Source organism: Solanum lycopersicum, chromosome 3 (genome assembly GCF_036512215.1).
Source record: "Solanum lycopersicum chromosome 3, SLM_r2.1".
NCBI classification, from domain to species: domain Eukaryota; kingdom Viridiplantae; phylum Streptophyta; class Magnoliopsida; order Solanales; family Solanaceae; genus Solanum; species Solanum lycopersicum.
In genome coordinates this window covers 66480675-66506886 of record NC_090802.1, presented here as the reverse complement: position 1 = coordinate 66506886, position 26212 = coordinate 66480675, and the positions used below count along the sequence as shown (strand labels likewise).

General features: G+C 35.5%; 3 protein-coding genes and 1 long non-coding RNA gene across 5 annotated transcripts; 2 read left to right on the top strand and 2 right to left on the bottom strand.

The window, feature by feature from the left end:
- Positions 1–2135: 2135 nt before the first annotated feature.
- Positions 2136–14381, top strand: LOC101267299 (WD-40 repeat-containing protein MSI4). Its single transcript, XM_004235552.5, has 15 exons — positions 2136–2385; positions 3765–3828; positions 5314–5400; positions 5497–5559; positions 7802–7867; positions 7984–8058; positions 8140–8215; positions 8929–9127; positions 9395–9476; positions 11774–11847; positions 12052–12163; positions 12279–12353; positions 12783–12862; positions 13427–13526; positions 13914–14381. The coding sequence occupies exons 1-15, from the start codon at positions 2249–2251 to the stop codon at positions 14004–14006; spliced, it is 1383 nt and encodes a 460-aa protein (XP_004235600.2). The 5' UTR covers positions 2136–2248; the 3' UTR covers positions 14007–14381.
- Positions 14382–15135: 754 nt separating this feature from the next.
- On the bottom strand, positions 15136–15384 carry LOC138347327 (uncharacterized). Its single transcript, XR_011220195.1, has 2 exons — positions 15276–15384; positions 15136–15226 (listed from the first exon to the last, which is right to left on the bottom strand). It is a non-coding gene; the product is annotated as an uncharacterized lncRNA (long non-coding RNA).
- On the top strand, positions 15231–19657 carry LOC101267594 (transmembrane 9 superfamily member 7). Its single transcript, XM_004235553.5, has 7 exons — positions 15231–15465; positions 16956–17120; positions 17245–17354; positions 17584–17692; positions 17779–17891; positions 18017–18167; positions 18264–19657. The coding sequence occupies exons 1-7, from the start codon at positions 15361–15363 to the stop codon at positions 19419–19421; spliced, it is 1911 nt and encodes a 636-aa protein (XP_004235601.2). The 5' UTR covers positions 15231–15360; the 3' UTR covers positions 19422–19657.
- Positions 19658–20100: 443 nt separating this feature from the next.
- Positions 20101–25437, bottom strand: LOC101267879 (uncharacterized). 2 transcript variants are annotated; one of them, XR_740632.4, is made up of 7 exons: positions 24442–25437; positions 21841–21893; positions 21162–21249; positions 20979–21077; positions 20651–20778; positions 20428–20565; positions 20101–20357 (listed from the first exon to the last, which is right to left on the bottom strand). XR_740632.4 is itself a non-coding variant. In XM_004235554.5 (6 exons), the coding sequence occupies exons 1-6, from the start codon at positions 25108–25110 to the stop codon at positions 20529–20531; spliced, it is 1074 nt and encodes a 357-aa protein (XP_004235602.1). In that variant the 5' UTR covers positions 25111–25437; the 3' UTR covers positions 20101–20528. The 2 variants fall into 2 exon arrangements, 1 of the variants encoding a protein (XP_004235602.1); XM_004235554.5 differs by having other exon boundaries at positions 20101–20565.
- Positions 25438–26212: the final 775 nt, after the last annotated feature.

Below are 26212 nucleotides of genomic sequence, written 5' to 3'. Positions count from 1 at the left end.
AAAATCGATAAATATATAGTTAAGGGACTAAAACGTATAACTGTATAACTAATGGACCAAATTTGATAATTTTTTAAATACGTAAAGGACTTAATCTATCAAAAATATAATCAAAGAACTATTTTAGACATACTCATATAATTGAAAGACTATTTATAACATTTTCTCAACTTTATAAATACGAAGCACAATTCATGTTTATTTAAAATATGAAAGGAAAAAAAGGAAAAAGCAAAGGTAGTTAGTGTAAAAATGTTTTAATTTTAAGTTAAAAAACATCTCTAATCTTAAACTCTATTTTACTTCCAATTATATATTTCTCTGTTTTTTCAACCAAACATTTATAACTCAAGTCTCTATTTTACTTTTTTTAAAATGAATTTTTTTCTCTTTTTAATATCATATTATTATTTTGTTTTATTCTTATTTTCTTATTTCTCTCAACTAATTACTCAATATATGACTTTTTTTTCAAATTTTTTATTTAATATAAAATTATATTTTTTATTCTATATTTCTAAATAACATAACCATAATTGATAACAATCCTCTTAATCATACCCTTTTCATTCTTATATTATTATTGCATGTTATTATATTTAGTTTCTGTAAAACTTTCAAGATATATATACCAAATATTTTCAAATATTTTTGAAGATAAATAATGGGTTGAAGTTTGAAGTTATAGTTTGTTTTTTTTTTTTTTTAAATGAAAGAAAGTTTAAAATGTTTTAAAAAAATAAACACGTTAAATTTTTTTGGAAAAGTAAAACTTCAACTTCAATCCATTTCTTATCTTCAAAAAACTTTTTGGGGTAAACCAATCTTATTAATCCATTTTTTCCCCAAAAATATTTGGTTAAGACCTATCTAAGCTAGCGTTTGGCCATAGATATTCAAATATTTTTGGCAAATATTATTTAGATGAAAATTTGAGTGAAATTTTACCATGTGTTTGGCCATAGAATTTGAGAAACATATTTCATTTTTTTAAGAAATATGATTTATACCCATAAGTTTTTAAAACTATCAAACTAACCATAAATTTGTATTACATAGCACAATAGAAATCTCATGTAACAAGATTTATGACTTCCGCAACAAATCAACAAGAATCATTACAGTAAATATTCGTATAGTGAAAAGGTATTGGTACAAATCATGATAATGAAAATACAACTAATATAAATTCGGGGAAAAAAGAGAAAAAAACAAAAGGAAATAAATATTGCAATCACTGAAGAACATATGTTTTCTCATCTGAAAGAGTTCAACCTATTCTTTAATATAATCTTCCCACATTCTATGAACAATCTCTTCTCGATGAACTTACATTTTCGAATCAGACGATCGAGAAGATGAAGCGATGTTGTTACCCTGAGCCAGTAGTTCGTCACTTTCATCAACAACCATATCATCATTTTCATTTTCATTGAATATTCCATTACTACTTTGATGTTCACGTAAAAAATTATGCAATACAGCGCAAGCAATTACTATTTTCACTTGCATGTCACATTCATAGTTGTTCATGCCTTATCTTAGTATTCTTAATCTACTTTTCCATGCACCAAAAGTTCTTTCAATTACATTGCGCAGAGAAGTATGTTTATAGTTAAATAGCTCTTTTCCATTCTTAGGCTCTCTTTCACTTCCTCGGTAGTCCTGCAAATGATAGCGCATTCCAATGAATGGAGCTAAAAATCCTCTTGTGTTTCGTAGACCAGCATCAACAACGTAATATTTATCTACCAAAATAAAATAAATGCAATTCATGTTTTATTTAGTAGCTAGTTCATTAAGACTAACTGTAATAAAAGAATGTATGAAATCAAAAGAATGCATGTAGAAGGGAGCTAATTGAATTGGTTGGTATCAATAAATATATTATTTTTGTAAAATAAAAAGTTAAGGGTAAAAATTGAATTTCTAAAACTTTCCAAATAATGAAATTTGACCCAAATACTAGTTTTTTCTAGTATTTGGGAATTTGAAAAATTTGCCAAAAAATTTTGTCAAATAATAAAAAGTGTATGGACAAACAAAATTTACCAAGTTTTTTCTCAAGTTTTAGTTGAAAAATTTATGGCCAAACGGCCCTAAAATGTGGCATGAAGAAAACCCAAATGTGAAACCTAAAGTACAATATATATAATATTTTTGGCTATAAATAAGAGAAGTACCGTATACTAAACTGTTGGTTGTACTAAATTAAGAGCAGAGCAAAAAGGCGGGAAAACGTGAGAGAATGAAGGACAAAACGGAGAAAGCCGGAGAACAGCCGCCGACGGTAGACGAACGGTACACACAATGGAAGTCTCTGGTTCCTGTTCTCTACGATTGGCTTGCAAACCACAATCTTCTTTGGCCTTCACTCTCTTGTCGGTTAGTATATATATATATATATATCTATATATACACACTCTTTTATCTCTCTAGGGTTTTTAACTGCTCATTGTTAGTTTTGTATAATTTTTCATACCTCTGCTGTTTTAATTTTGATTTTACACGGAGTTCAAGAAATTAAAGAATTACTTTTGAATTTTGTTTGTTTGTTTGTTTTGACATACATGAGTTCAAGAAATTAATGAATACTGTGGAATCTTGTTGGTGAAAACACTCACATCCCCGTTACTTTATATATCTAGGGTTTTGTTAACCAGCACTTCCTATTGTAGAGTGTTGAACTACTCAATGTTAGTCTGGAGCATTTGTTCAAACCTCTGTTTTAATTTTAATTTGATACGGAGTTCAAGAAATTAAAGAATACTGGTGAATCTTGTTTCGGTTTGTTTGTCTTGTTTTGCCTTGACACGAGTTCAAGAAATTAAAAGTACTTTTTGAATCTTGTTTCAATTTTTTTGTTGGTTTTGACTTGACACGAGGTTCAAGAAGTTAAAGAATATTGTTAAATCTTGTTTCAATCTGTTTGTTGGTTTTGACTTGACATGAATTCAAGAATTAAAGAATATTGTTGTCCTTAAGCTAAATATATGTACGAAAATATCTTATCTTGTGTCTTAAACATGACATGTGTAAAATTAAAACTAAAGATATGTCAAGAAAAGAAATAGACATTCTTTTTTGAAAACTAGAAAGTAAAGTAAGCAAACAAATTGATATAGAAGTAACATATCTGTTTGTTCTTTTTCCAAAGGGATATCTTAATATTAGGGACCTAATAGAGTTAAGGATAATCTACGGGGGATATATTGACCAGTGTGTGAGTGAGTGCATGGGGGGTTGTAGTGCTTCGTGAAGCTACTTCTTGAGAAACTGGTGTTTATAGATTTCCTGTAAACCTGGACATCCATGTGAAAATCATAATTAAGGGTCTAGAAATGATACCCTCGGATTTTACTTACTTTTTAAGTCGTCTTCTCTACATAAGTTTTGTGCGAGGACATGAGAGGATTTGGGTAGATGCCCGTGAAGGTTCTAGTATTTTCACACCGTTTGTTATGTGACATCAAATTTAATAAAATTCAGTCTACAATCATGTCATATGTTTGAAGGTGAAGTGTACTGGCAGAATATTGGTTCATCTATTGTTGGGATGTAGGTTGTCTGCCACATTTGACTGCAGATTCTTTGGCAATTGGTTTATACTTTTATATTTCTCTCTTTATTTATGTCTCTGTTTTGGTCTATTTAGAGATTTAATTGTTTTACTGATGCTTCAGCCTCTTCATGTAATGGTATTGCTTCTTTGCTTGTTTATCTATGGATACTAATAAATGGAACTACTGATTTTTCTTTTTCAGATGGGGCCCCCAGTTTGAGCAAGCAACTTACAAAAACCGCCAGCGCCTCTACCTTTCCGAGCAGGCAAGATGATCATTTCATGTCCTTTAATCTAGGATAACTTTTAATTTGTATGCACTATGCACATATTGTCACGCCCCGAGGCTACCCATTAGATGCAAACATGGGACCTAGGATCAAGAGTGACCCCAAGCTAATCCTGAGCTGACATGTCATAAGCAAACTGGACATATCTATGAAAAGATGAACTAATGCGGAAGCTAAATCATGAGATAACTGAATGAGTATATTCCCTATACTGGTCTAAATGTATATATAGAATTCTAAGAGTTTAGTAATACTGAACAATCACTCAGAAACTAATGTTGAATCTAATACTATGTTTGAAAAAACCTCTACTGACTGGAGTTGCGGGGACATGTCCAATCTAACTCTAGCAAAATTAAAACTGAAATAAATGATTAAAATGAAAAACATGTTTGTTGTCCTCGAAGTATGAGGACTCACCACTGATGCTGTTGAGTGTAGATCGGGAATCGATCGATGCATGATCTGAATGCTTAGGTTAAGTTCTGACTAAGCTACTAGACTCAAACTGACCAAAGCGACGTAGTTTAGGGGTTAAACGACATAGTTAAGGTGCCCAATTCATGGGGGAAAAGACCAAAGGATCTCTGACTTAAAATTTGATGAGGCCTACCACAGACCCTATGACGGACCATCACAAGGACCACGGCCCGTCAAGTGGGTCGTGGACTGCTGGCCAATTTACTTGTTAAGGGAGGGGGTCAATCACGGGTGCCACCACGGCCCGTCGTCAAGACCATGGCCCGTGGGAGGCTCTGTGGTCAGACACCTGGGCCTGGTGAGCTTCTGCCTCGTTTCAATGAGCGGTCCCACAACTTGTAAAGGGCTCTGTGGTCCACCACCTGAGGCTGGGTGTGAAGCACGATGAGGGTGATGGACCGTGGTCCCTTTCACGGGCCGTGAACCCCTCCGTGGTTCACCTTTTTCTGCTGAAAGTTCTAAGTTTGATTTTGGAGGTGTTACAGATAGACTTCTTTCTTCGGGTATGGACTTGAAGTGCATAATGATCTTTCTGTAGCAAAAAATTGGTATCTTGTCAATATATGTTGCTTTACCATGAATTTTCCCATGTTGATGGTGGTTCATGGAACATTGGAAAGAAGGATGGATTATTCTTCTTCATGCCAAAAGATTTGACAAAAACTCAGCCTAAATATGAACAGGAACAAGACGTAGTGAATGCCTGAATGTAATCCAAACAGGGAAGTTTCTATTTGACATTTATATGTTATGTTTTCATGATAATAAACATGTTAGATTGACCTTGATAATATTTTTATAAGGTTGCTAGTAAAGAGCTTGGAAGTACCAAGAGTATTTCTTTCTTCAGTTTTTGCTTTAAATTCCATAGTCTGTGTTATAGTTATTATCATCACATCCTTCGTCATCTCATTTTTCTCTTACATCACTGCAAAGGCGATCTCAACTTTCATCATAATCCCTTTTTTCTCCTCCCTGCAGACTGATGGTAGCGTTCCGAATACCCTTGTCATAGCTAATTGTGAGGTTGTAAAGCCTAGGGTTGCAGCAGCACAACACATATCTCAGGTGTTCTCCTGTGCATAGATGCAAGCTTTTTCATATTTCTTCCTGTTGTTCTTTCTATTTATTCACTTTTTATGATATTGATTGCATATATTTCAGTTCAATGAAGAAGCACGTTCACCTTTTGTAAAGAAGTTTAAAACTATTATTCATCCTGGTGAGGTACATCTTTCTTTGCCCCATCTTACTATAGGATCCAAACATGAATTCTTCTCTTTTTGGTTTATTTAATAATTTGATCATATTGTTACTTTCTCAAAAAAAAAAAGTTGATCATATGGTTAAGATTTTGTGTTACTTCAGAATAGGGGCGATTAGTGCTCTGTTTGTAGAATTTCCTGAATGGTTATTTTCTATTGGAAGCTGTTTCATCACTAATGCAGTGGAGCGTTTAATGCATTTTGTTTTTTCAATTAAACTAAGAGTCAAACCCTCTTGTAGCAGCCTCATTAGTTCGGACTATTTTGCCTATTATAGTGCTCGACTGTTTATACACTTAAAGTGTCATTACATTTACATCTTATTTGGCTAGTATAGACAAAAAATTCTCAGAACTCATTCTTCTTAAAATTTGTCTGCTATAAAACATAAGAAAAATAATTTAAATTTGAATTCTCAGAAGATATTCAAGTTCACAAGAGCTTTTGACATTCCAGATTTCTTGTTGTTACATACAGAATTAATTAAAGTTACGTCTCCAATAAAATAAGATGTCATTAATAGATATTTTTTGTTATTATAAAATAGTAAAATATATATATGGATACGGGAGTAAGGATGTTATATAAGTAATTTTTCAAAGGGTGTACCATTATTATGATACATGCTGTTATAGAGGTAAAATATAACATAAAATTCAGATTCAAAGAGAACTTGTCTGCAATAGTGTAGTTTTGTAATAGAGGGTGGTTGTCATTAGGTGCTTATATTGGCATCGTCACATGGTTTCATCAGTGTTTTGGAAAGCGAGAAGCGGAAAAAAGCGACGAGGGCTTGCTTCACAGAAGCGAGAAGCGTGAAGCGAAGCGCGCACTTTTTTTTAAAAAAGCGACATTTAGTATAAAAAAAATAATATTAAATAACTAAAAAGAGATTATATAGTCTTAGATTGAAAGAAATTACTTGGGCTAAAATACTCACAAGTCATAACATAAAAAAGCAAAAAATCAAAAACATAATTAAATCACAAAATACTACAAACAAAAGGGAGTTTCAGAAAATAATAAAAAAAGGCTGCTAGCATACAACACTGATCACAAAATAAAATAAAAAAACAAAAGAATTGAAAAAAAAACCCAGAGGCAGCAGTCAATAAGAACTAAGAAGAAAAGAGCAGGCAGCAGAGAATAGAGATGAAGAAAAGAAGAGAAGAAGAAGAAAAAAGAGATGAACAAATTACCTGCAGGCCTCAGTCGAGATCTTGAGGAGAGAAAGAAGGGAGGCAGCCAGCAGCCTCAGTCGAGAGCTTCAGGAGAGAGAAGGGAAAGAAAGTCGCGAGGAGAGAAGGGAAAAAGAGTCGCGAGGAGAGAAGGGAAAGAAGAGTTGTGAGGAGAGAGAAGTTATATTTCAGATTTTTTTTAAAAAAACTAATTTTTTAAAAAAAAACCCTAATTGTCGCTTTTTTTATAAAAAGCGCGCTTTTTTGCGCTTTTTCCTCAGCATCGCTTCTCGCTTCTTCCTCTGAAGCGAGTGCTTTTTTCAAATCGCCTCGCCTCAAGTTAAAAAAGCGCACAAGGGTCGCCTCGCTTTGAAGCGCGCTTTTCTGCGCTTTTAACAACACTGGGTTTCATAGTTAAATTCCCGTTTTAAACTACATAATGGCTTTATTTGTTGAATGTTGTCGAACTGTGAATCACTCACACTTGCATTATCATCTTTGGAGCAAAAATTGAGAAACTTATTGCATAAAGCCAAATGAAATAGGGATATATATATTATAAAGCCAAACCTGGTGTAATTTCCCAACATTGAGATAATTTGGGGTCATAAATTGGGATTTAGACTTGGAAGAGTTTCATAGGGAGTATTAGTGCTTATAGGCCCCAAGTTCTGGTTAGATAATTGAACTTCTGCCAGTCCCTTTTATCCCTCATTTAGTGGGAAAGTAATTTTACACAGACGGTTTTCAACATAATTTTACAGCTGTTCTTTTCTTGTCATGATTCTTTGGATGTCAGTTGTACTTCCTCTCGTGGAGATGAATTTATTCATCGAATTATGCTGAATCCTTTCAATTATACTTACTGTTTTCCTTCCTTATTTTCACTATAAGAATGGAAATTGCTGGACCGACCTGTGTTGCTTTAAAAAATCAGTCTCAGAAGCCCTCATAACATGTAACGTGTACTTGAAAGACAATAATCTGCTTTAATAGATCCATTGGCATTCTATAATATGATTTCAGGTGAATCGAATTAGGGAACTGCCTCAGGATAGCAAAATAGTGGCCACACATACTGACAGTCCTGATGTAAGCATCTGCTTCATACACAATTGTCTCCTCCCTAGTGGCTGCTGTTTCTTTGGCGCTCTTATCAATATTTAGTTTCCACTGAAAAAGGTGACCTTGGAAAATTTTGGAATCAGGTTCTTATTTGGGATGTTGAGTCTCAGCCTAATCGCCATGCTACCTTGGGAGTAAATAATTCTCGACCAGACTTGGTGAGTTTTCTAAACAACATGTTCAGTTTGCCAACTTTGTATTCTTTTAAGTAGTGACTTAGAGTCAATATTTGCTTGCAGATCTTGACTGGACATCAAGACAATGCTGAATTTGCGCTCGCAATGTGCCCTTCTGAGCCTTTTGTGCTCTCTGGAGGTTGACCGACCAGTCTTAAAAGATTTCTATTTCCCTTGTTTCGATTTGTTTGTCCTTCTTTCCTTTGTATATTCTGCTTCAAAAAGAATGCCTCTTCCTGTTTTTGGCAACTATTTAATTCTAACTTTCTACATGACGGATTTAAGATTACAAGAATAAAGAACACTTCAGTACATATCTTTAGTTTAAGACGATAAGATTTAAAGGACTTCTTTATTTTCTTTAATTCCATACAAAGTAAAACTAGGCAAAAGAATTGGAAGGGTGGGAGTATTTCTTTTTAGCTTTTCCCCTTAGTGACATGTTCTGATCATTGGTGGGAGTGGTGGGGTATGGTTTTGCAGCTTATTCCGTGGATAACAATTTTTAGCTACCGAGGTAAACCCATATATTGTTTCAAAACAATTCCTTCTTGAATCCTGAGTGGATTTAGTGTTGGTATTGCTTCTGTCTAGGAAAATGAGACCAGTATAATGAATACTTTCAACCCCATAATCGTTTTAGAAAGTAACAATATATGCCACAACAAATAAATGGGTATCTTTTGTTAACCTAGGGGAACTTTTGGAACACATGAGAGACCAGCCTCTTACTATCGTTAATGCCTGCTGTCAATTATTATTGCTTCCTTTAGTTCTTACCTCAGATATGTTTTACTTTTCCAAGCTTGGTGCTAAATAAAGCTAATGCACTCATGGATTTAATTGTTGCAGGGAAGGACAAATCGGTTGTTCTGTGGAGCATACATGATCATGTGTCTACTTTGGCAGCAGCAGACCAGGGAGAAACAAAGTCTCCTGGATCTGGAGCAGGTAACTCGAAACCTTCCGCAGAAGGCCCTACTGTTCAAGCTCGAGGTATTTTCCAAGGACACGATGATACTGTAGAAGATGTTCAGTTTTGCCCTTCCAGGTAGCTATCGCATCTCCTACATTGAATAAGTTTAGCACTTCAGTTTTTTTGTTTAGGAGTTGTGATACTTGATGTTGTTTGGGGTGAACACTGCCAAAACCTTCGTGTAATGTGAGTTTGTTTGAAGCTGAGCTAACACATATATGAGTTGTCGTGTCGCATGTCAAAGAAGAGAGAAAAATTAAGAAGTCAACAGAAAGAAAAGCAATTTGTTCATTGCTTATCCTGGATTAACACATCCTTACTGGATTCTCTTTTTGGATATAGTGCGCAGGAGTTTTGCAGTGTCGGAGACGATTCCTGCCTTATACTCTGGGATGCAAGAGCTGGTTCTTCTCCTGCTGTCAAGGTCACATTCATTTGTTTTACTGAAGCACTTAGTGACTAATTTTCTACCCTTTTTCTGTGGATAAGTGGAGAGCTTCTCTTGATCTGTGCTTTTGTGAAAATGACTTCCCCTGATTATTAGTGTAATCTTACTACAGATATATTGCTTCTGTGTGCGTGGGTGTAGAGGTCAGGAGGCATTTCTGTCATATTGCCTGTTCTTATACTGTAGCTAGATAAGTATAGTTCGTGATATCAGATAGATAAGTGCTGTGTCCCTAAATCTCCCCCTAGATGTGATTGGCAACCCAACACTCACCACCGACCAGGCGAACCCAGTTTTCATACCTTAACCATTAATTTACAGCATTTAATAAATTAATAAGTATTCAAAGCCGGTAGCATGTATTCTTCAGCGTTGGATATGCTGGCCACCTTCAAAAGTGTGGTTACGATAGATAGCTAATTACAAAAAGCCTAGGAAATCCACTCTCTGTATTTTATCTACTATACATTACTCTTTACATAAAAAACACAAAGTAGAAATGCGTTTCCCTTTGATCTTTTGAATGGTGAGTTTGAGATGACTTTGAAATTCTCTCATTCCTCTCCTTCCATATGGTCCACCATATGCAAGCCGGGACAGTTCCACCATCTTTTCTGGCTTTTGCTCATTCCCCTTCTGGTCCAGCAGCTCAATAGATCGACAGTGAGCTCTGGCATTGTCCAGCTTTCCCCGGCCAAGGTAATGAATAGGAGGGACCTGATTAGGAAGTTACCTTGCAGTGGAGGAAGAGGTGACTGTTTGTGTCATTGGCTTCCATACAAAGAGGGCATATGCAAGCTAAGTAAAATTTCCTTTTCTGTAATGCCTCATGGGTGAGACATGCCTTCTCTACTACCATCCTGGAGAAGCATTTCATCTTAGTAGGTGCCATGCTTTTCCAAGTAGCTTTCCAGGTCCTCTATCCCTTCTTGTCATCTCTAATGCTTTGTAATTTCCTTGCAGTTATTTTTTGGTTGCTTCTGGTCATGTTTCCTTTGATATATGTTGTAGCACATTATATGAGAAAACCCTGTTCTCTGAACCATCTTCCTGAGTTAATTTAAGCTGGAGTGTAGTAAATCTTGGCGATTTATGGCAGTTAATAGCAGCAGGATTTAGGAAAAATGGTGATGGATGATTGTTAATTATGAGGGGTGGTGATAATTCTTAGATTTACTTTTTGTGTATAGCGCTTTCATAAGAAGACACGAAAAGTAGGAGTTCAGTGTTATGAAAGGCACTCGCCTTTTTCCGGCGAGGCGACTTCAAAAAGGCGTGCCATGGTGACGGAAAGGTGTAAGATGACGCGGTGTGGCGATGCAATAGGCGTTGCCTTTTTTTTTTTAAGGTCTGACTTAATAAATAAAAGCCAAAATTAGGGCTTTTTTTGGATATTTTTGCACACTTGACCTTCACAAGACACTCTTCCTTTTCTCCTCCTATTTTGCGATTGCTGCTCCTTCATGGAGACTTCTTCTTCGCGAATTGCAATCGCGACTGCTGCTCCTCCTCAGGTACGAAATCTTATCACTAGTTCTTCTCTTCTTCTTTTCTAGTTCTTATCTTCTTCTCTTCTACTTATTCTCTTCTTCTTCTCTTCTTCTTCTCTAGTCTCTACTCTTTTTTTTTTTTGGTGGAACTACCCTATTTTATTTTTGGGTGGAACTACTTTGTTTTTCAGTATTCAGAGTTTGAGACTATGCTCGGTTCTGTACTTCTGTGGTAGACTGTAGTGCTTTGCTCACTAGGCTGGAATCTGCCTATATTTTTTTTTTAAAATTTAATCCTTCTATAATTATTTCTTTCCTATGTAATTTAGACTTGTACTAATTAATATAGTATTTATTTGTGTGAATTCAATGGCGTCAGATGCTAACAGAAAGAGGGACGTTGTATTGTTTTTGAGATTTTGGATATTTATATATGTAATTAAATATTTTACATTTTTTGTATTAATTGGCGCCTCAATTCAACTTGCCGTCCAAAACACTGATACATTAGTGTTAAGTCTTTTCAGATAATAGGTTAGAGAAAACGTTGTATTGCAAAGACTTTCCATTAAAGCCCCCCAAAGTAGATGTAATCCATGCAGTTCTTGACTCTTCCACTTGTGATGTCTTTCCATTTAATTATGCATCTATTTGTTTTGCATTCCTTGAAATGTCTCCTTTCTTATCATTTTCATTTCTACGGTTGCTACTAAATCATTTGCTGTGTCTTTTGGTCATAATCATGTCTCTAGTTGGACTGCAATCTGATCATTTTTTCTGCAGGTAGAAAAGGCTCATAATGCTGATCTTCATTGTGTTGATTGGAATCCTCACGATGTAAATTATATTTTGACCGGGTAATGATTGTAACTGTTTGTCCTATTGAACTCAATAAAGATGTTTAAGTAGGTTGATCCTTGGACAGTGCATTAAGCTTTTTGTAATTTTTATGCGATGTGTATCCTTTTTTTCCCACCTTTATGCGAATGTGTGTTTCCATGATTCCACGGATGCTTTTCAATTTTTGTGAAAGCCTTAAATTGTAGCTATGCCTCCTCTAGGTCGGCAGACAACACCGTCCGCATGTTTGATCGACGAAACCTAACTTCTGGGGGAGTGGGATCGCCTGTACATATCTTTGAGGGCCATACTGCTGCTGTGCTTTGTGTACAGGTTTGAGAGCTACTGACATATGTCCTTTCTGTTGCTGTCCACCCTTCTTTACGTTGGTAAGGGTTACCTATTTGCATGAGACCTGCACTGGTGTTTGATAAAAATTCTGTTCCAGTGGTCCCCAGATAAATCATCAGTCTTCGGAAGTTCGGCGGAAGATGGTATCCTGAACATCTGGGATCATGAAAGGGTTAGAGATCGTTATCTTCTTATTTCTTCCTTTTCCTTATGTTCCATATGCTGATGAAGTTCTTCTAGTTAACGTTGAAAATCAAGTTGTTGGCTCTTTAAAAAATCATTTCATGACTTGCGTAAAATAATGTATTTATATTATATAATGATTTAGAAAAACATCCAATGATTTAGAAAAATATTCTTTTTATGCACAAAACCAGAGAGGCTCTAAATTACTGCTATTTTCCCCCTAGTAAGGCATCATTATTTGTTAGACTCCATGGTAGCTATTGACTGACATTGTTAAGGTGTTAAGGTTATAGTTTATCATTTGGTTCATTCAAGTGGTGACATTTTTTTGATTTAAGGACTTTGTCCCTATCTAACAGTCAAAAGAAATTATACTTCACTGTTAGTAGTTTCAATGAAAATTATTTTCTCCCAGATTGGTAATTGGGAGGACGGTGCTAGTAGCGAAGATCCAACATCTCCTCCAGGCTTATTCTTTCGTCATGCTGGACATAGGTATGCATTTTCTGTTCAATTATTTTACACAATTTTGTATGCATGGTTCCAGTTCTCTTTTGCTTCTATATCTTTGATGTGTTTGGAGATGCTTCTGATTGACTTTTATCGAAGCCCCTATCCCGTGCCCCCAAAAGAAAAGAAAAAAAGAGAGAAAATGATGGGGTAGTGGGGGTTGGGTGGCAAGTCCAATATAAAGAAAAGAGCGAATTCCACGGTAGTGATAACATTTTATTGACCTTGCACCAAGATGGTGTCAAATTTTATGGTTGTATATGTAGTATAGATGCGGTGCTGCATAAAGCATCTTCGATCAGGCTTCCCTACATGTACATCCTCTGTAGCCATTGGTATCAATTGCATTCTAGAGCATATTCTCTAGGCCATGTAGATGCTTAAGTCATTGGCACAGTGTAGTGCAGAGTGTTAAGAGGGTGATCACTTATATTTGTGCTCCTTATTTAAAAGAAAACCATGTATATTTATGCTTTTGAAGTTAAGCAGAGAGCATCTATATTCATATGTACTCCATATATGAAGTACTATCTTTGTGGATGAAAATAGGGATAAGGTGGTCGACTTCCACTGGAATGTAGCAGATCCATGGACGATTGTTAGTGTGTCAGATGACGGAGAAAGTACTGGTGGAGGTGGTACATTACAGGTAACATCCAAACTTCTTGTTATGCTGGTTAGTTTCTTTTATCCATCACTCTAGGTCAACTTACAGATAACATTTTATAATTCTCGGTATCTGATTAGAACTAACATTTGAATTCCATATGGCATTTATTAAATTGTAAATGATGATTGGCGCACGATAAATTCAACGAGGCTTTGGCTTAAGCCTGATAAGTTGAATGACATCTGCTTCTCTGTGAAAAATTGTTATGATTTTTGATCTTCTTTTCGTCTAAATACCCTTCATGAGTTCACCATAGTTAGCAAAAGACCTTCACCTTACCCTATTGTTGATTGTCTCATAATATGTGACAGTGCATTAGCATCTTCAATTGACATTTCTTAAATCTCATTGTCCAATCTTTTGCAGATATGGCGAATGATTGATCTCATTTACAGACCAGAAGATGAGGTTCTGGATGAACTGGACAAGTTCAAGTCTCACCTGCTTACTTGTTCTTAGTGTTTTCACATAGGCGATGTCACTGATGTTCAAGCCATGTTAGTGGAGGATCTAAGACCAAGCTAAGAGTTTGCTGAGTCGATCAAATGACTAGCATTTGAGATATTTATGTATTGAATCCCTTGTTTAATCTTACAACTGAATTTAACAATTATGGAAACGCCTCCTTTAAGGCATATAAAGGGGATTTCAGTAGTTTGTGGCATTTGGTTGAAAGAGAGAATTCCATGCATCTTTCTTTTCACAGTCAGTAGTGTGGGATTTCAATGTCTAGAAAAGATTTGAAAACTAATTAGTGTCTTGAAGCTGTAATGAAGGTCTCATCGATCAAATTCTTATCTCTTTTTATTACAATCGCATGTTTTTAAGATATTAGATTTTATGTTCCATAGTACATCTCAAGCTTTTAATTTATTCAACAAAAGGTACAACTCTACAGTAAAATGGATACATATGGTATTCTTTTAGTTCTTCAGAAAAGGTGAGGCAATAAAGAATTGCTTTACTAGTTACACCCAGTAGTCAAGTAATTCATAGCACTAATTGCAATATTACTGTTACATAATAGTATATATATAAAGAAGATCAAATTGACAAAAATATTTCTATTTAAATTTGACTAGTTATTGGCTTAATTACTGTCTCCTAAAGATGATTGATTTACTTGGCCAACTTAGCAGTGTTAAAATTCAGTGTCTACCTTTCCTTGTTCTGGTTAGCTCGACTATTACCCGTTCTATTGTAATTTGTATTGTTAGTTTAAATACTTTGTTTTGATTGTTATTTAAGTTTTATCGTATCGTATTGTATAAATTCATTTTTAAATGACAATGAAAAGACTCATTCTATGTAACAATAGATTTGCATGATCGCATTGTTATATTAACATTTTTTATCGACAAAATCATACAATCTATCCAAACATTATATTCCTCGAACAAATACAAATGCAACAAAATATGATATATTAGGTAAGAATATGCAACAACCATTTAAACAAAATGTAGAAAGTCAACTTACTTAATTAGAAGTTACAGGAGGTGTCTAAATAGATTTATTTTAAATATTTTTTTTATAGTAATCCTCTTTCCTCATCCCCATATTTTTTTCTTCTTAAAAAATAAAATCCTTTTTAGAAAAATGTTGAATTATTTGGTAAAACATATAAAAATTCAATCCAAATTAGAAAGAGTAAAAAGAGTATCATAAAGAAATACTGCCTGGGAATGCATAAATAAGAGTAAAAAGAGTATCATAAAGAAATACTGCCTGGGAATGCATAAATAAAAGAAAAAGAAGTTCCAAAAATTGTTCAGAGTTCGATTGTTTCGGCGTATTGAGTTGACAAGTGAAGATGGATAGACAAAGATCTTTGTGGCTTGCTGCCATCTTCATTTCGTTGTTATCCTCTGCTCACTCCTTTTATCTCCCTGGTGTTGCTCCTCGCAATTTTCAAACTGTATGTTACTCTTTAGTCACTCAAATCTTCTTCTTTTTTTTCTACAAAAAAAAAGTTAATTTAGTGTTGATAGCCATTTTTTGAATGGTTTAGACCCTTTTGAAGTCTTGGGGTTTTAGTAATTTCAGTAGTCTGAGTTCTTGCCGACTGAGAAGGGTTTGGATCTGTTGATTTTTGACCGACTGGTGAGGTTTTAAGAGAGAGTATGTCATGTTTTGATGTGGGGTTCTGTTTTTTTCTCCTTGTTGGGTAATGGGTATGATTAATGATCTATTTTAGTTGATAGACCAATCCAATACAGTTAATCGAAGTGCTTTGATGAGTGAATACATTTTGATTGATACCTAATCTGTGTTTTTCAGCTTAGCTGAACTAAACAGAGAAATGAAGTGGGTGTTTAGCTCTGAAATCTCATTTTTTGAGAGAAGAAGAAGCTGTTAGGATCTTATTCTCAAGCAAATGTTGCTTTGGCTGTTGAGCTTGATTGACTCGATGACTGAGTTTTTCTGATGGTTTAAGCATAGAATGTTATGGAAATTGTATCTGAGATTATTAGGTACATTTTGGATTGGTTGCTTCGGATCGAAAAATCAGAAAAAAGTATCTGTTGAAAGATACAATTTTTATTTATGTTTGAGCATCTATCTTTCGGATTTCTATTTATCTGTGTTTTCAAGCTCAGATGAACTAAACATAGAAATGTAGTGTGTGTTTATCTCTGAATTCTCATTTTTTGAGAGAGGAAGAAGCTGTGAGGATTTTATTCATAAGCAAATGTTGCTTTGGCTGTTGAACTTGATTGCCTCAAGGACTGAAGATTTTTTGGCGAATTTTTCTGATGGCTTAAGCATAGCATGTTATGGAAATTGTATACAAGATTATTAGGTACATTTTGGATTGGTTGTTTGGGAACGAAGAAAGGCATGAGAGAAAAGAATATTGGCTAGTGATTGTAAGGCCCTAATTCTTGACTGGAGGGGTCATGCGCGCCCCTGCCATTCCTTTTGCAGTTGCAACTCCGTACCTCCAGAACACCCGTAAGTTTCGGAAATCCGTTTGGACTTCCCGAAAGTAGGGGCTATGGTGTCTCTTTGTTTGAAGACTCTGGAAGATTTCCCCCATCCTTTCCCCCCGTGTCTCTCCTCCAGCATTTCTGTGAGGCGCTCGACTTGAAAACCCCCCCGGAATGCGTGTGTGGAGTTCCGGTGAATCTCTTGGATCACCGCGGCAGCCTCCTTGTGATTCAGAAAAATCATAAAAGAGTATCTGTTGAAAGATACAATTCTTTTTTACGTTTGAGCATCTATCTTTCGGATTTCTATTTACTATATGAATGTTCCTTCTCGTGAAATTTTTTTGGAAACTCTCTGAAGCTGCCTTCCTCGTTTCGTCTTTGGGTTTCAGAGTTGTGAACCTCATCCTTTCCTGCTGGTTTCTCTGTCATGTTTGATTGTTTCTCACTAGCTTTCTTTTTCAACTTTTTCTGACAGGGTGATCCTCTTAATATCAAAGTGAACAAGCTGTCATCTACAAAAACACAACTACCCTACGACTACTACTTCTTGAAGTACTGCAGGCCTACCAAGATTTTGAATAGTGCAGAGAATTTAGGGGAGGTTCTGCGAGGTGACCGCATAGAGAATTCAGTGTATAGTGTAAGGAATTTTTTTCCATCTAATCTGATAATTGCTGAACTAAAAAGAAGAAAGTCTTTTCCCCCTAATATGTGCTTATGAGCTAACTTGCTGAGTGAATCTATCCTTGCGAATTGTTTTACAGTTTCACATGAGACAAGAACAACCATGCAAAGTGATTTGTAAGCAAAAGCTCGATGCTGAATCTGCAAAGAATTTCAAGGAGATGATTCATGACGAATACAGAGTTAATATGTAAGATTAAATTTAGTCTGCTACTCCCCTAAATTTACTTTAATCCTCATGAACATGATTTTGACTCACATTTCACTCATCAATTTAAGCGCAGAGGTGATGTGGAAGACAAATTTGGTTTTTCTCTTTTCACATGAGAATTTGGTTTAGTCCTACCAGGCATTATTTTTAAATCATGCTTTTATGTCTAGATTAAAATCCAGTGGTTGATGTTCATCTGATGATGCAGGATTTTGGATAACCTTCCAGTTGCAGTTCTTAGACAAAGGCGGGATGGAATTAAATCAATTACTTATGAGCATGGTTTCCGTGTTGGATTCAAGGGGAATTATGCTGGGGTTTGTACAGACTTTGAATTGCTATAGGCTGATAGCTTAGTCCTCACAAATTTAGTCTAACTGTTTCTGCATTCACTTTCTGATAGAGCAAAGAGGAGAAATATTTCATCAACAACCACTTGAGCTTCCGAGTCATGTACCACAAGGATCCTGAAACTGATACGGCTCGTATTGTTGGATTTGAAGTGACACCAAACAGGTTTTAGTGCTTTACATCTAGGCCTCGTGTCTTTCTTTTTTCTTTTCTTTTCCTCTCTATGTCCTGGGGCTGGGGAGAGGAATTATGTCTTTGCTCTTCTTTTCTCATGTGATTTTTGTTGATAGCATCAATCATGAGTACAAGGAGTGGGATGAAAAGAACCCTCAGGTTACAACGTGCAATGAGAAAACAAAAGATTTGGTTCCAGGTAGCTCTGTTCCTCAAGAAGTAGATGCAGATAAGGACGTTGTATTCACCTATGATGTTTCTTTCCAGGTATTCTCTAATTGAACTTTTGTGCTTCCTACGTCAGGCTTGAAGCAGTTATCTTTGGCTGCAGATATCTTAGTTATTATTGTTGTTCTTCCTTAGGAAAGCAATGTAAAATGGGCTTCTCGTTGGGATACATACCTGCTCATGAATGATGATCAGATTCACTGGTTTTCCATCATAAATTCCCTTATGATTGTCCTATTCCTTTCTGGTATGGTTGCGATGATCATGATGAGAACTTTGTACAGAGATATCGCAAACTATAATCAATTGGAAACGCAAGATGAGGCTCAGGAAGAAACAGGATGGAAACTTGTCCATGGGGATGTTTTTCGTGCACCAACTAATTCTGGGTTACTGTGTGTTTATGTTGGAACTGGTGTCCAAATATTTGGTATGACACTTGTGACGATGATTTTTGCTCTTCTGGGTTTCTTATCACCTTCGAATCGTGGTGGGCTTATGACTGCTATGGTTCTACTATGGGTTTTCATGGGATTGTTAGCTGGCTATTCTTCTGCTCGTTTCTACAAAATGTTCAAAGGAACAGAGTGGAAAAGGATTACCTTGAAAACTGCTTTCATGTTCCCTGGAATACTTTTTGCCATCTTCTTTGTGCTGAATGCTCTTATCTGGGAAGAGCATTCTTCTGGAGCATTGCCATTCGGGACTATGTTGGCTCTAGTGTGCTTGTGGTTTGGGATTTCAGTACCTTTAGTATTTGTTGGTAGCTACCTTGGTTACAAAAAACCAGCCATTGAAGACCCTGTCAAGACGAACAAAATCCCTAGGCAAGTACCAGAGCAAGCATGGTATATGAAACCGGCCTTTTCGGTACTTATTGGGGGCATCCTTCCTTTTGGAGCTGTTTTCATCGAGCTATTCTTCATCTTGACGTCCATATGGCTGAACCAGTTCTACTACATCTTTGGCTTCCTCTTCATTGTTTTCGTTATCTTGATAATCACATGTGCAGAGATAACTGTTGTGCTCTGCTACTTCCAGTTGTGCAGTGAAGACTATAATTGGTGGTGGAGAGCTTATCTGACTGCTGGATCCTCTGCGTTATACTTGTTTCTCTACTCTATTTTCTATTTCTTCACCAAGTTGGAGATCAGCAAGTTGGTTTCAGGCATATTGTACTTTGGTTACATGTTGATCGCGTCATATGCCTTCTTTGTGTTGACAGGAACAATTGGCTTCTATGCTTGCTTCTGGTTTGTTCGGAAGATCTACTCCTCAGTGAAGATCGATTGATCATAGGAGAGAGCTCATAGTTTATAATTAGTATAGTGGAAAGGGTCTGTAGTCTAATGTTCTGCTGATGCTGTGATTAGGAAAAAAGACACTAAACTTCTCACTCCATAGCAATGTAGGCTAAAGAGTAAGTTCAGCCTTCTGGTATTAGGTTAGGCTTGGCTTGTAACTTTTCCATTACATTGTTGCTTGCTTGTACTTTTTTAGAAATGCATCTGGTTCATCCTTTTTCTCAAGTTTTATGATCCTTGGTTACTAAGATTTTTCAACAAAACTACATGCTCATCCTAGAAACCACTTAAAGTAGGATCGATTTAGAAAATTAGTAATATTGTTGTATGACGTATCCTTTTCACTCAATTCAACTCTCCTGTTTCAGATTTTGGATAAAAAGCTAGCTCTTATCTAATTAACTTCTACAGGTAAAAAAAAGCTCTCTATATCTGTTAGGTTTGCTCAGTTATTGAGTCAATTTATTCCAACAGATGTATTGTTTTGAGTTTGGTAAGTAGCAGCTAAAACTATGGCTTGAAATAGGCAAAAAATGGAAAAGATGGTAAGATATCAAATCAAGTCTGAAACTGTGGTTAGAAGTCACTTCAGAAAGATTATACAATTTAATAAGTCTTGTAGGACCGAACAAGAAAGTGTCTTAAAGTTTAAACTCCTGAGACAAAGATTAATAGCAGAATTTCACTTCCAATAACAATGTTTATTTCAAACTTGATGGCACTTCTATACTCTTTTTCTGGACCAGAGTTAGCACATACACTTTATATGTTAATTTATCACTCACAATGAGTATGAGTAAGTTTTTTTCTCTCATAACTAGGAAAGGAACTGTCGTTAGCATATATATATAGATAGATTCTTCAAAGGCCAAAAGTAGCGGATACGACCCAGATATATACCATATGCAGGGTGCATGGAGAGTACCTAAGAAAGAAGACAATGTTAATGGCGCGGCTATTATTCGGTCCAAAATCAACCCAAGAAGTACAGGCACCTCATAAAAAAATTTCCTGTAGTAGGTGTGACTTTGGTATCAACATGTACATACTGCCATTAGTGATATTTTCACCAACTAAAGCTAAAAAAAATAAATCCTCAGCTGGAGTAAACTTTCGTTCTCCCATTCTTCTGCCTGCAATTCAAAATGATATCTTGTTAGCAGTTCGAAAGGGTAGGGTCGGGGAGCAACAGTGGATTAAGAGAAGGTAAGCACTGACCAAAAAACATCTTTCTTTTCTTGTGCTAATAACTCTTCAAACGAAATATCAGGCAAATCAGCTTCTGTGTTATCGACTAGTTCATTGGATTTTGCTTTCATTTCCATGTCTGCACCAACTTCAAGCATCTTCCGAAAAGGAAGAAACAAAAAAAAAAGGATCAATAGATAGTGGCAAAGTACAGACACAAGGAATCAACTTTGCAAGAAGAGATTCTAACACGGCGCAAGGGGAAAAAGTACAAAAATGGAGATCGGAAGTTAACCAACCATAAGAAAAGAATTTTAATGTTGAATTCATGACGTGATAGTGTAGTACGATTTTATACCTTCTTGTAGGCTGGCGAGAGCTTCAGCTGTTGCTGCAGCCAATTATATACAAAAGCATCCTCTTCCAATCGCTTTTGTTCTAATTCTAGCTTGTATATCTTGCAGTCGTAAAAAAATCAGTTAATATATTTTATTGGGAATGAGTGAAATAAATTTCCAACTCAAGAAAACTCGTTCACTACCTGCTGTCGTAGGCGAACAAAGGAAGACCTATCAGCCTTAAAGAGCAAGGCCTTCGTTATTGTGAATCTTCGTTGAATGACCTCAGACCTATTGAGGAAGAACAGATGTAATTACTAAATGCAGAGGATACACACACAGTCTCTACTCTTTTTCTTTTTTTTTTTGGGAGCAGGAATCTGATAAAAGAGAGAGTATAGGAACAGAAGGGCTAAGAATTCCAAAATATAGAATAGGAGTTCATTTTGTTCCTGCACAAGGGAAGAGTACAAATTTGACATAAAACATATAGCAGAACACTTCATCCAAAGGAGAATGTTGCGCGAGAGGACCAATGAACACATTAAAAATTGGTGCTTTCTAAGGTCATGACTCATGCGATACAATCTGTAGTCATTGAATTAAACCTAATAGAAAACAGAAGGCCTGGAATCTGGATGGAGAAGAAAGGGGTGAGGGAGGCAAAATGAGGTATCTTTGACAAAGGTTGATTTGCATGTGTTCAGGACTGGAAAACACTTGGGAAAAGAAATGTCAAAATCATAAGCAGTCATAACTTTGTAAGTAGCTATATTTTAGCCTCATGGATCTTTCGTAAATCTGGCTCCCGGCATAAAATTTTGTGCTGATGAATATACTGTGACCATAGAATGGAAAAAAAATAAATAATATTGTACATACTTGTGCTGTAGCTCATTCCTTGCTTCAACTAAGCAATTAACAAATTGACCAACCTGCATTATAAAACAACAATTTACGAATTTCAAAAATCTACACAATCAAAGCCAATCCAAATATCTAAAACAAAAGAATGAAAATCCTAAGAGAAAATGTCTTGGGAGAATGACACTCACCCAATCAAGTTGGATTATATTCCATTATTTAATCTTTTAATGAAATAAAATATTAATTTCATTTGAATTGACAGAAGTAGGAGAGCAATGGTAAATACCGTTATGTCCTCCATTCATAACTATAGTAAATCCCAAATGGAAACTTCTCTCTGTAGATGTACACATCATATGACAATACCAGGATAGCTATGCTAATAGATTAGTCATGAGTTGTAACTTTAATGCATTACTGTGAAGTTCTAACTTCTCAAGAGTGGCATAGACAGCTTTAGGCAGAATATGCCACAAGAAGGTTGGTATCACAGAACTTCTCTCTGGTTCACTTGGAACAAAAAGGCCATGACTGTCAAATCTAAACCGACCCATTTTTGTCTACCTTGCACTATGTTCGACAGATGTTTGATTCCACTAATCCATCCAATAGAAAGATCAAATGAGTGACCTAAGTTACATCTCAGGAACTTCATCTAATGAAGGATTTCTTAAGCCAGCCTGTTAAGCAATTATCCTACTGTGCATTCGGAAAATCAGATAAAAGAGAAGAAGCATGGATCATCAGTGCCACCCAACAAATATGATCCCATGCAACCAAGAAGCCTTGACTGAAATTTATACTTCCCGATCAGCTAATTAACTACATAATATGTTTCTTCTTCATTGGTCACCTCCAAGCATAATTTTCCTCCATACCTCTCTGCCCTACCTTTGTGGGTTAATGTCTGCATACACCACACCCTCCCTCGACTCCACTTGTGAGAATATACTGGGTTTGTCGGTGTTGTGCTGATATGTCTTGGACTCACAAAGATTTTACAAGCTGGTAGTTGATAAAAAGTGTGGGCAAAATAATAGTGTTCTTGCTGAGCACTTGCTGCATGTCCCTAAATTCCTAATACTCTATTTAGATAAGCAACGAGCTAGCACAAACTTGAAACTGATATCCACAAACTGGAAAGATGTTTCCATTTGCTAACGTATACAAGGTATAACTCAAAATCCTGATGCAGAATCATATCTTCAAGGCAGAGAACTTTGAAGAGACCAAGCCTGGTGTTGGCCCTCAGTCTTGAAGGTCGTGAGGAGCATTGTCTTGAAATGCATTCTCAAGGGGCACCTTGAGCTCACTAGCAAGTTGAGGTGTTTTCCACTGTGCTTCAGGCACACCTTCATCCGCACCTTCTCTGAGGATATGCTGATAGACTAATCACACAAGAGAGATGCACCATTACTCATATCTATGGATTTGGCTACCAATAAGCTACCCCCCAGTGAAAATCTAATACTTCACAAAGTTCCAAGAAGTCAATTTCTTGATCCCTATCTAAGGTGGATACTCATTCAATGCATAGACACCTGAAAAATTGAGGTAATTTTATTAACAATCATTATATCATCTACAATGTTTCTCCTAATCCAAAAGTGCAGATCTTTTTTTTTAACATGTTAACCCAAAGTATAGCTTTTGGATAGACTTTACGGAATGAAATGTATTCCTCTTTCCCTTCAAAACACTTGCTATCATTTATGACCATATTGTCCAGATGATGCCTAATGGAATTTCCCTCTAACTTTGACTCTGTATCTTATCTATGCTTTGTCCCTGTCAGCTGTTGATTTGTTATTTCAAGTCGTTTGGCATCAACCACTTGACTCTAATAATTAATCATAAACATTGACCAAATTTTGAATTAATATTTTCCTTCCAATTAATTAATTGACTCAGTACACCTAAACAATTTCTTTCACCTACTACCTCAGATTAATATTTTCCTTCCAACTAAGTGTCTTCACTAAAACAAACTAATTAGCTCCAAAACTGTTACTCTTGAATAAGACTGGAGTAGCTTCAAAAAACAGACACTAACCTGGATAATTTTTAATTCCTGTCTTATGAACAAGACAAAGAAATCATTAAAAAGGCAAGGAAACCTACTATCCAACTGCTGGCAAACATAGAATTGTGTTACACTTTTACCTAGTACCAACGTATGCCAAGATTTAGCCTTATGAAGTGTTAAAATTAAGCTAAACCGATGGTCAAGCTCATGAAACCTTAAAGGAAGTACTATTCATATTCAAGTTTGAAATGCAGATATCCTTCATCATGAAGGTTGAATATAGAACAAACAACATACCCGATGAAATCTCACTAAGTGGAGTTGGGAGAGGATAGAGTGTACGCAGACTTAAACCGTACATAGAGAGGCTGTATCCGAGAGGCCCTCTACTCAGAAGCTCAGTACAAACATTAAACAGAGGTAAGTTATGCCAGTGAAGTGTTTGTATGCACATAAATTTAATCATACATACAAAGAACAGACTTCCAATTCAACAATAAACACATCAAACCACAAACTTTGCTTAATTCAGAGTATATTCTATATACAGTTATTAATAATGAAACATACAAAAGAAAGAGAAACAAAACCTGAGCCAAAGTCAATCCATTCGACTCGTGAGATTTAACAAGCTCATCGTAATGTTGCTTAATTTTCCTCTGAGTTGCACTAGAAGACTTGGTAAAAGGGTATAAACACACCAATTCCTCTTTCTCCTTCACAACCCCAGAATCCGTCTTCCCTTCCTCTTCACTATTCGAATCGGGTCTCTTCTTCTTAGCCCGTTTCTTTTTCTTCGTCCTCTCTTTATCCTTATCCTGTTCAACCCTTTCCGCATCAAGAGCCGATTCAATCTTATTCGGGGCATCATCACCCAATTCATTACCAAACAGTTTCGCCCATTTAGGTGAATTGGAAGGTAAGATCTCGAGAAGAATAGAATGGGTGAAATGGTTCGGTTCAGATTGATGCGTAATCTCTGGTTTTTCATCATTCTTAGATTCCTGTTGTATAGATGAGTCTTGTCGGACTTTAATTAGGTGTTTGTGGGTGTCATTAATCTTCTTCTTAGTAAGCTTAGAGTAAAGAGAAAAAATGAGAATGGTGAGAGAACAAAATGAGAAAGTGAAGAAGAAAAGCAATAAAGGGGACAATACTGATTGCTGCTGCTGTTGGTGGTGGTGATGAATGTGGCAATAGGGTGGAGAAAATGGTTCAGAAGTGGAGAAAAATAAGAGAAAATTAGTAGTGGCCGCCATGGGAATGCGTCATTTACAGAAGAGAAAACAGAGACACACAGTAGTTAGCACTGGAGTTTTTGGATATGCAGAGTCTAACCGCAGTTTCTTCTGAATACACTGACTCTATACTTTTTAGTCCATTTATCTATTCTACTATATATTATATTTTTCTTATGGATATCGAAGCCCAATTAAATTTAATATATTGTTATCACTCAACTTTTGTTTAGGATAATTGTATATGTATCAGAAAAATAAAATGTGTACAATTATTATTATTAAAAGACAGAGTGAAATATAAAATTAGATTATTTAAATAATAGATTAAAGCAAGAGAGCGATAAAATCATTCCTGGCATAAAATGAAACTTTTTCTTATTATTTAAAAATATATTTGACAATACAATATAATAAAATTTAAGTAATGATTAAAACAAATAATGTATTTAAACTAACAATATACATTACAATAGATAACAACCATCCAAACATGTTTTTTTGTATATATATCTTTTTCTTTTGTGTGCATGTATCTCTCCTCGTTAATAAAGAGATAATTTTAAGTTCAAAAATAATGCTTGAGACAAATATAATTCAATTGCCGAAACATGACATTTTAAAGTCATTTCTAGAGTTTGTTTGAATTGATTTATTTTAAATTTTTTAAAGTTAATTAAACTTTTACACACTTTGAGGTGTTTAAGATAATATAAAGAAGTGCTTTTAATCCATTTTGAAGTCATTTCCAGGTTTTTTTTTTCCCTTCATCTACTATTTGAAATTTGATGTGCATTGTAGCTCAGCTTACAATGCACTTACTAATGTAAAAAAAAAAAAAACGTTATTAAAAACTTTAATTGACTTCTGGAGTTGTCAGTTTACTCAACATGTTTTTTTAAGCTTTAAAGATAATTAATCTCTAAGAAAAGAGAAAAAAATTTAAAGGAAAAAGAAGATAGAATAATTAAGAGCTTCAAATAGAAGATTTTCTTTCACAGAAAAAAGCAACATAAAGCCTTCTTTGACCTCAATGTATTCAAATTCTTTACCATTTGAAATCACTAAATAGACCACAAAACAAACAAAAAAATTTAGGTGAAGGCAGTAAATGTTGAGTCCC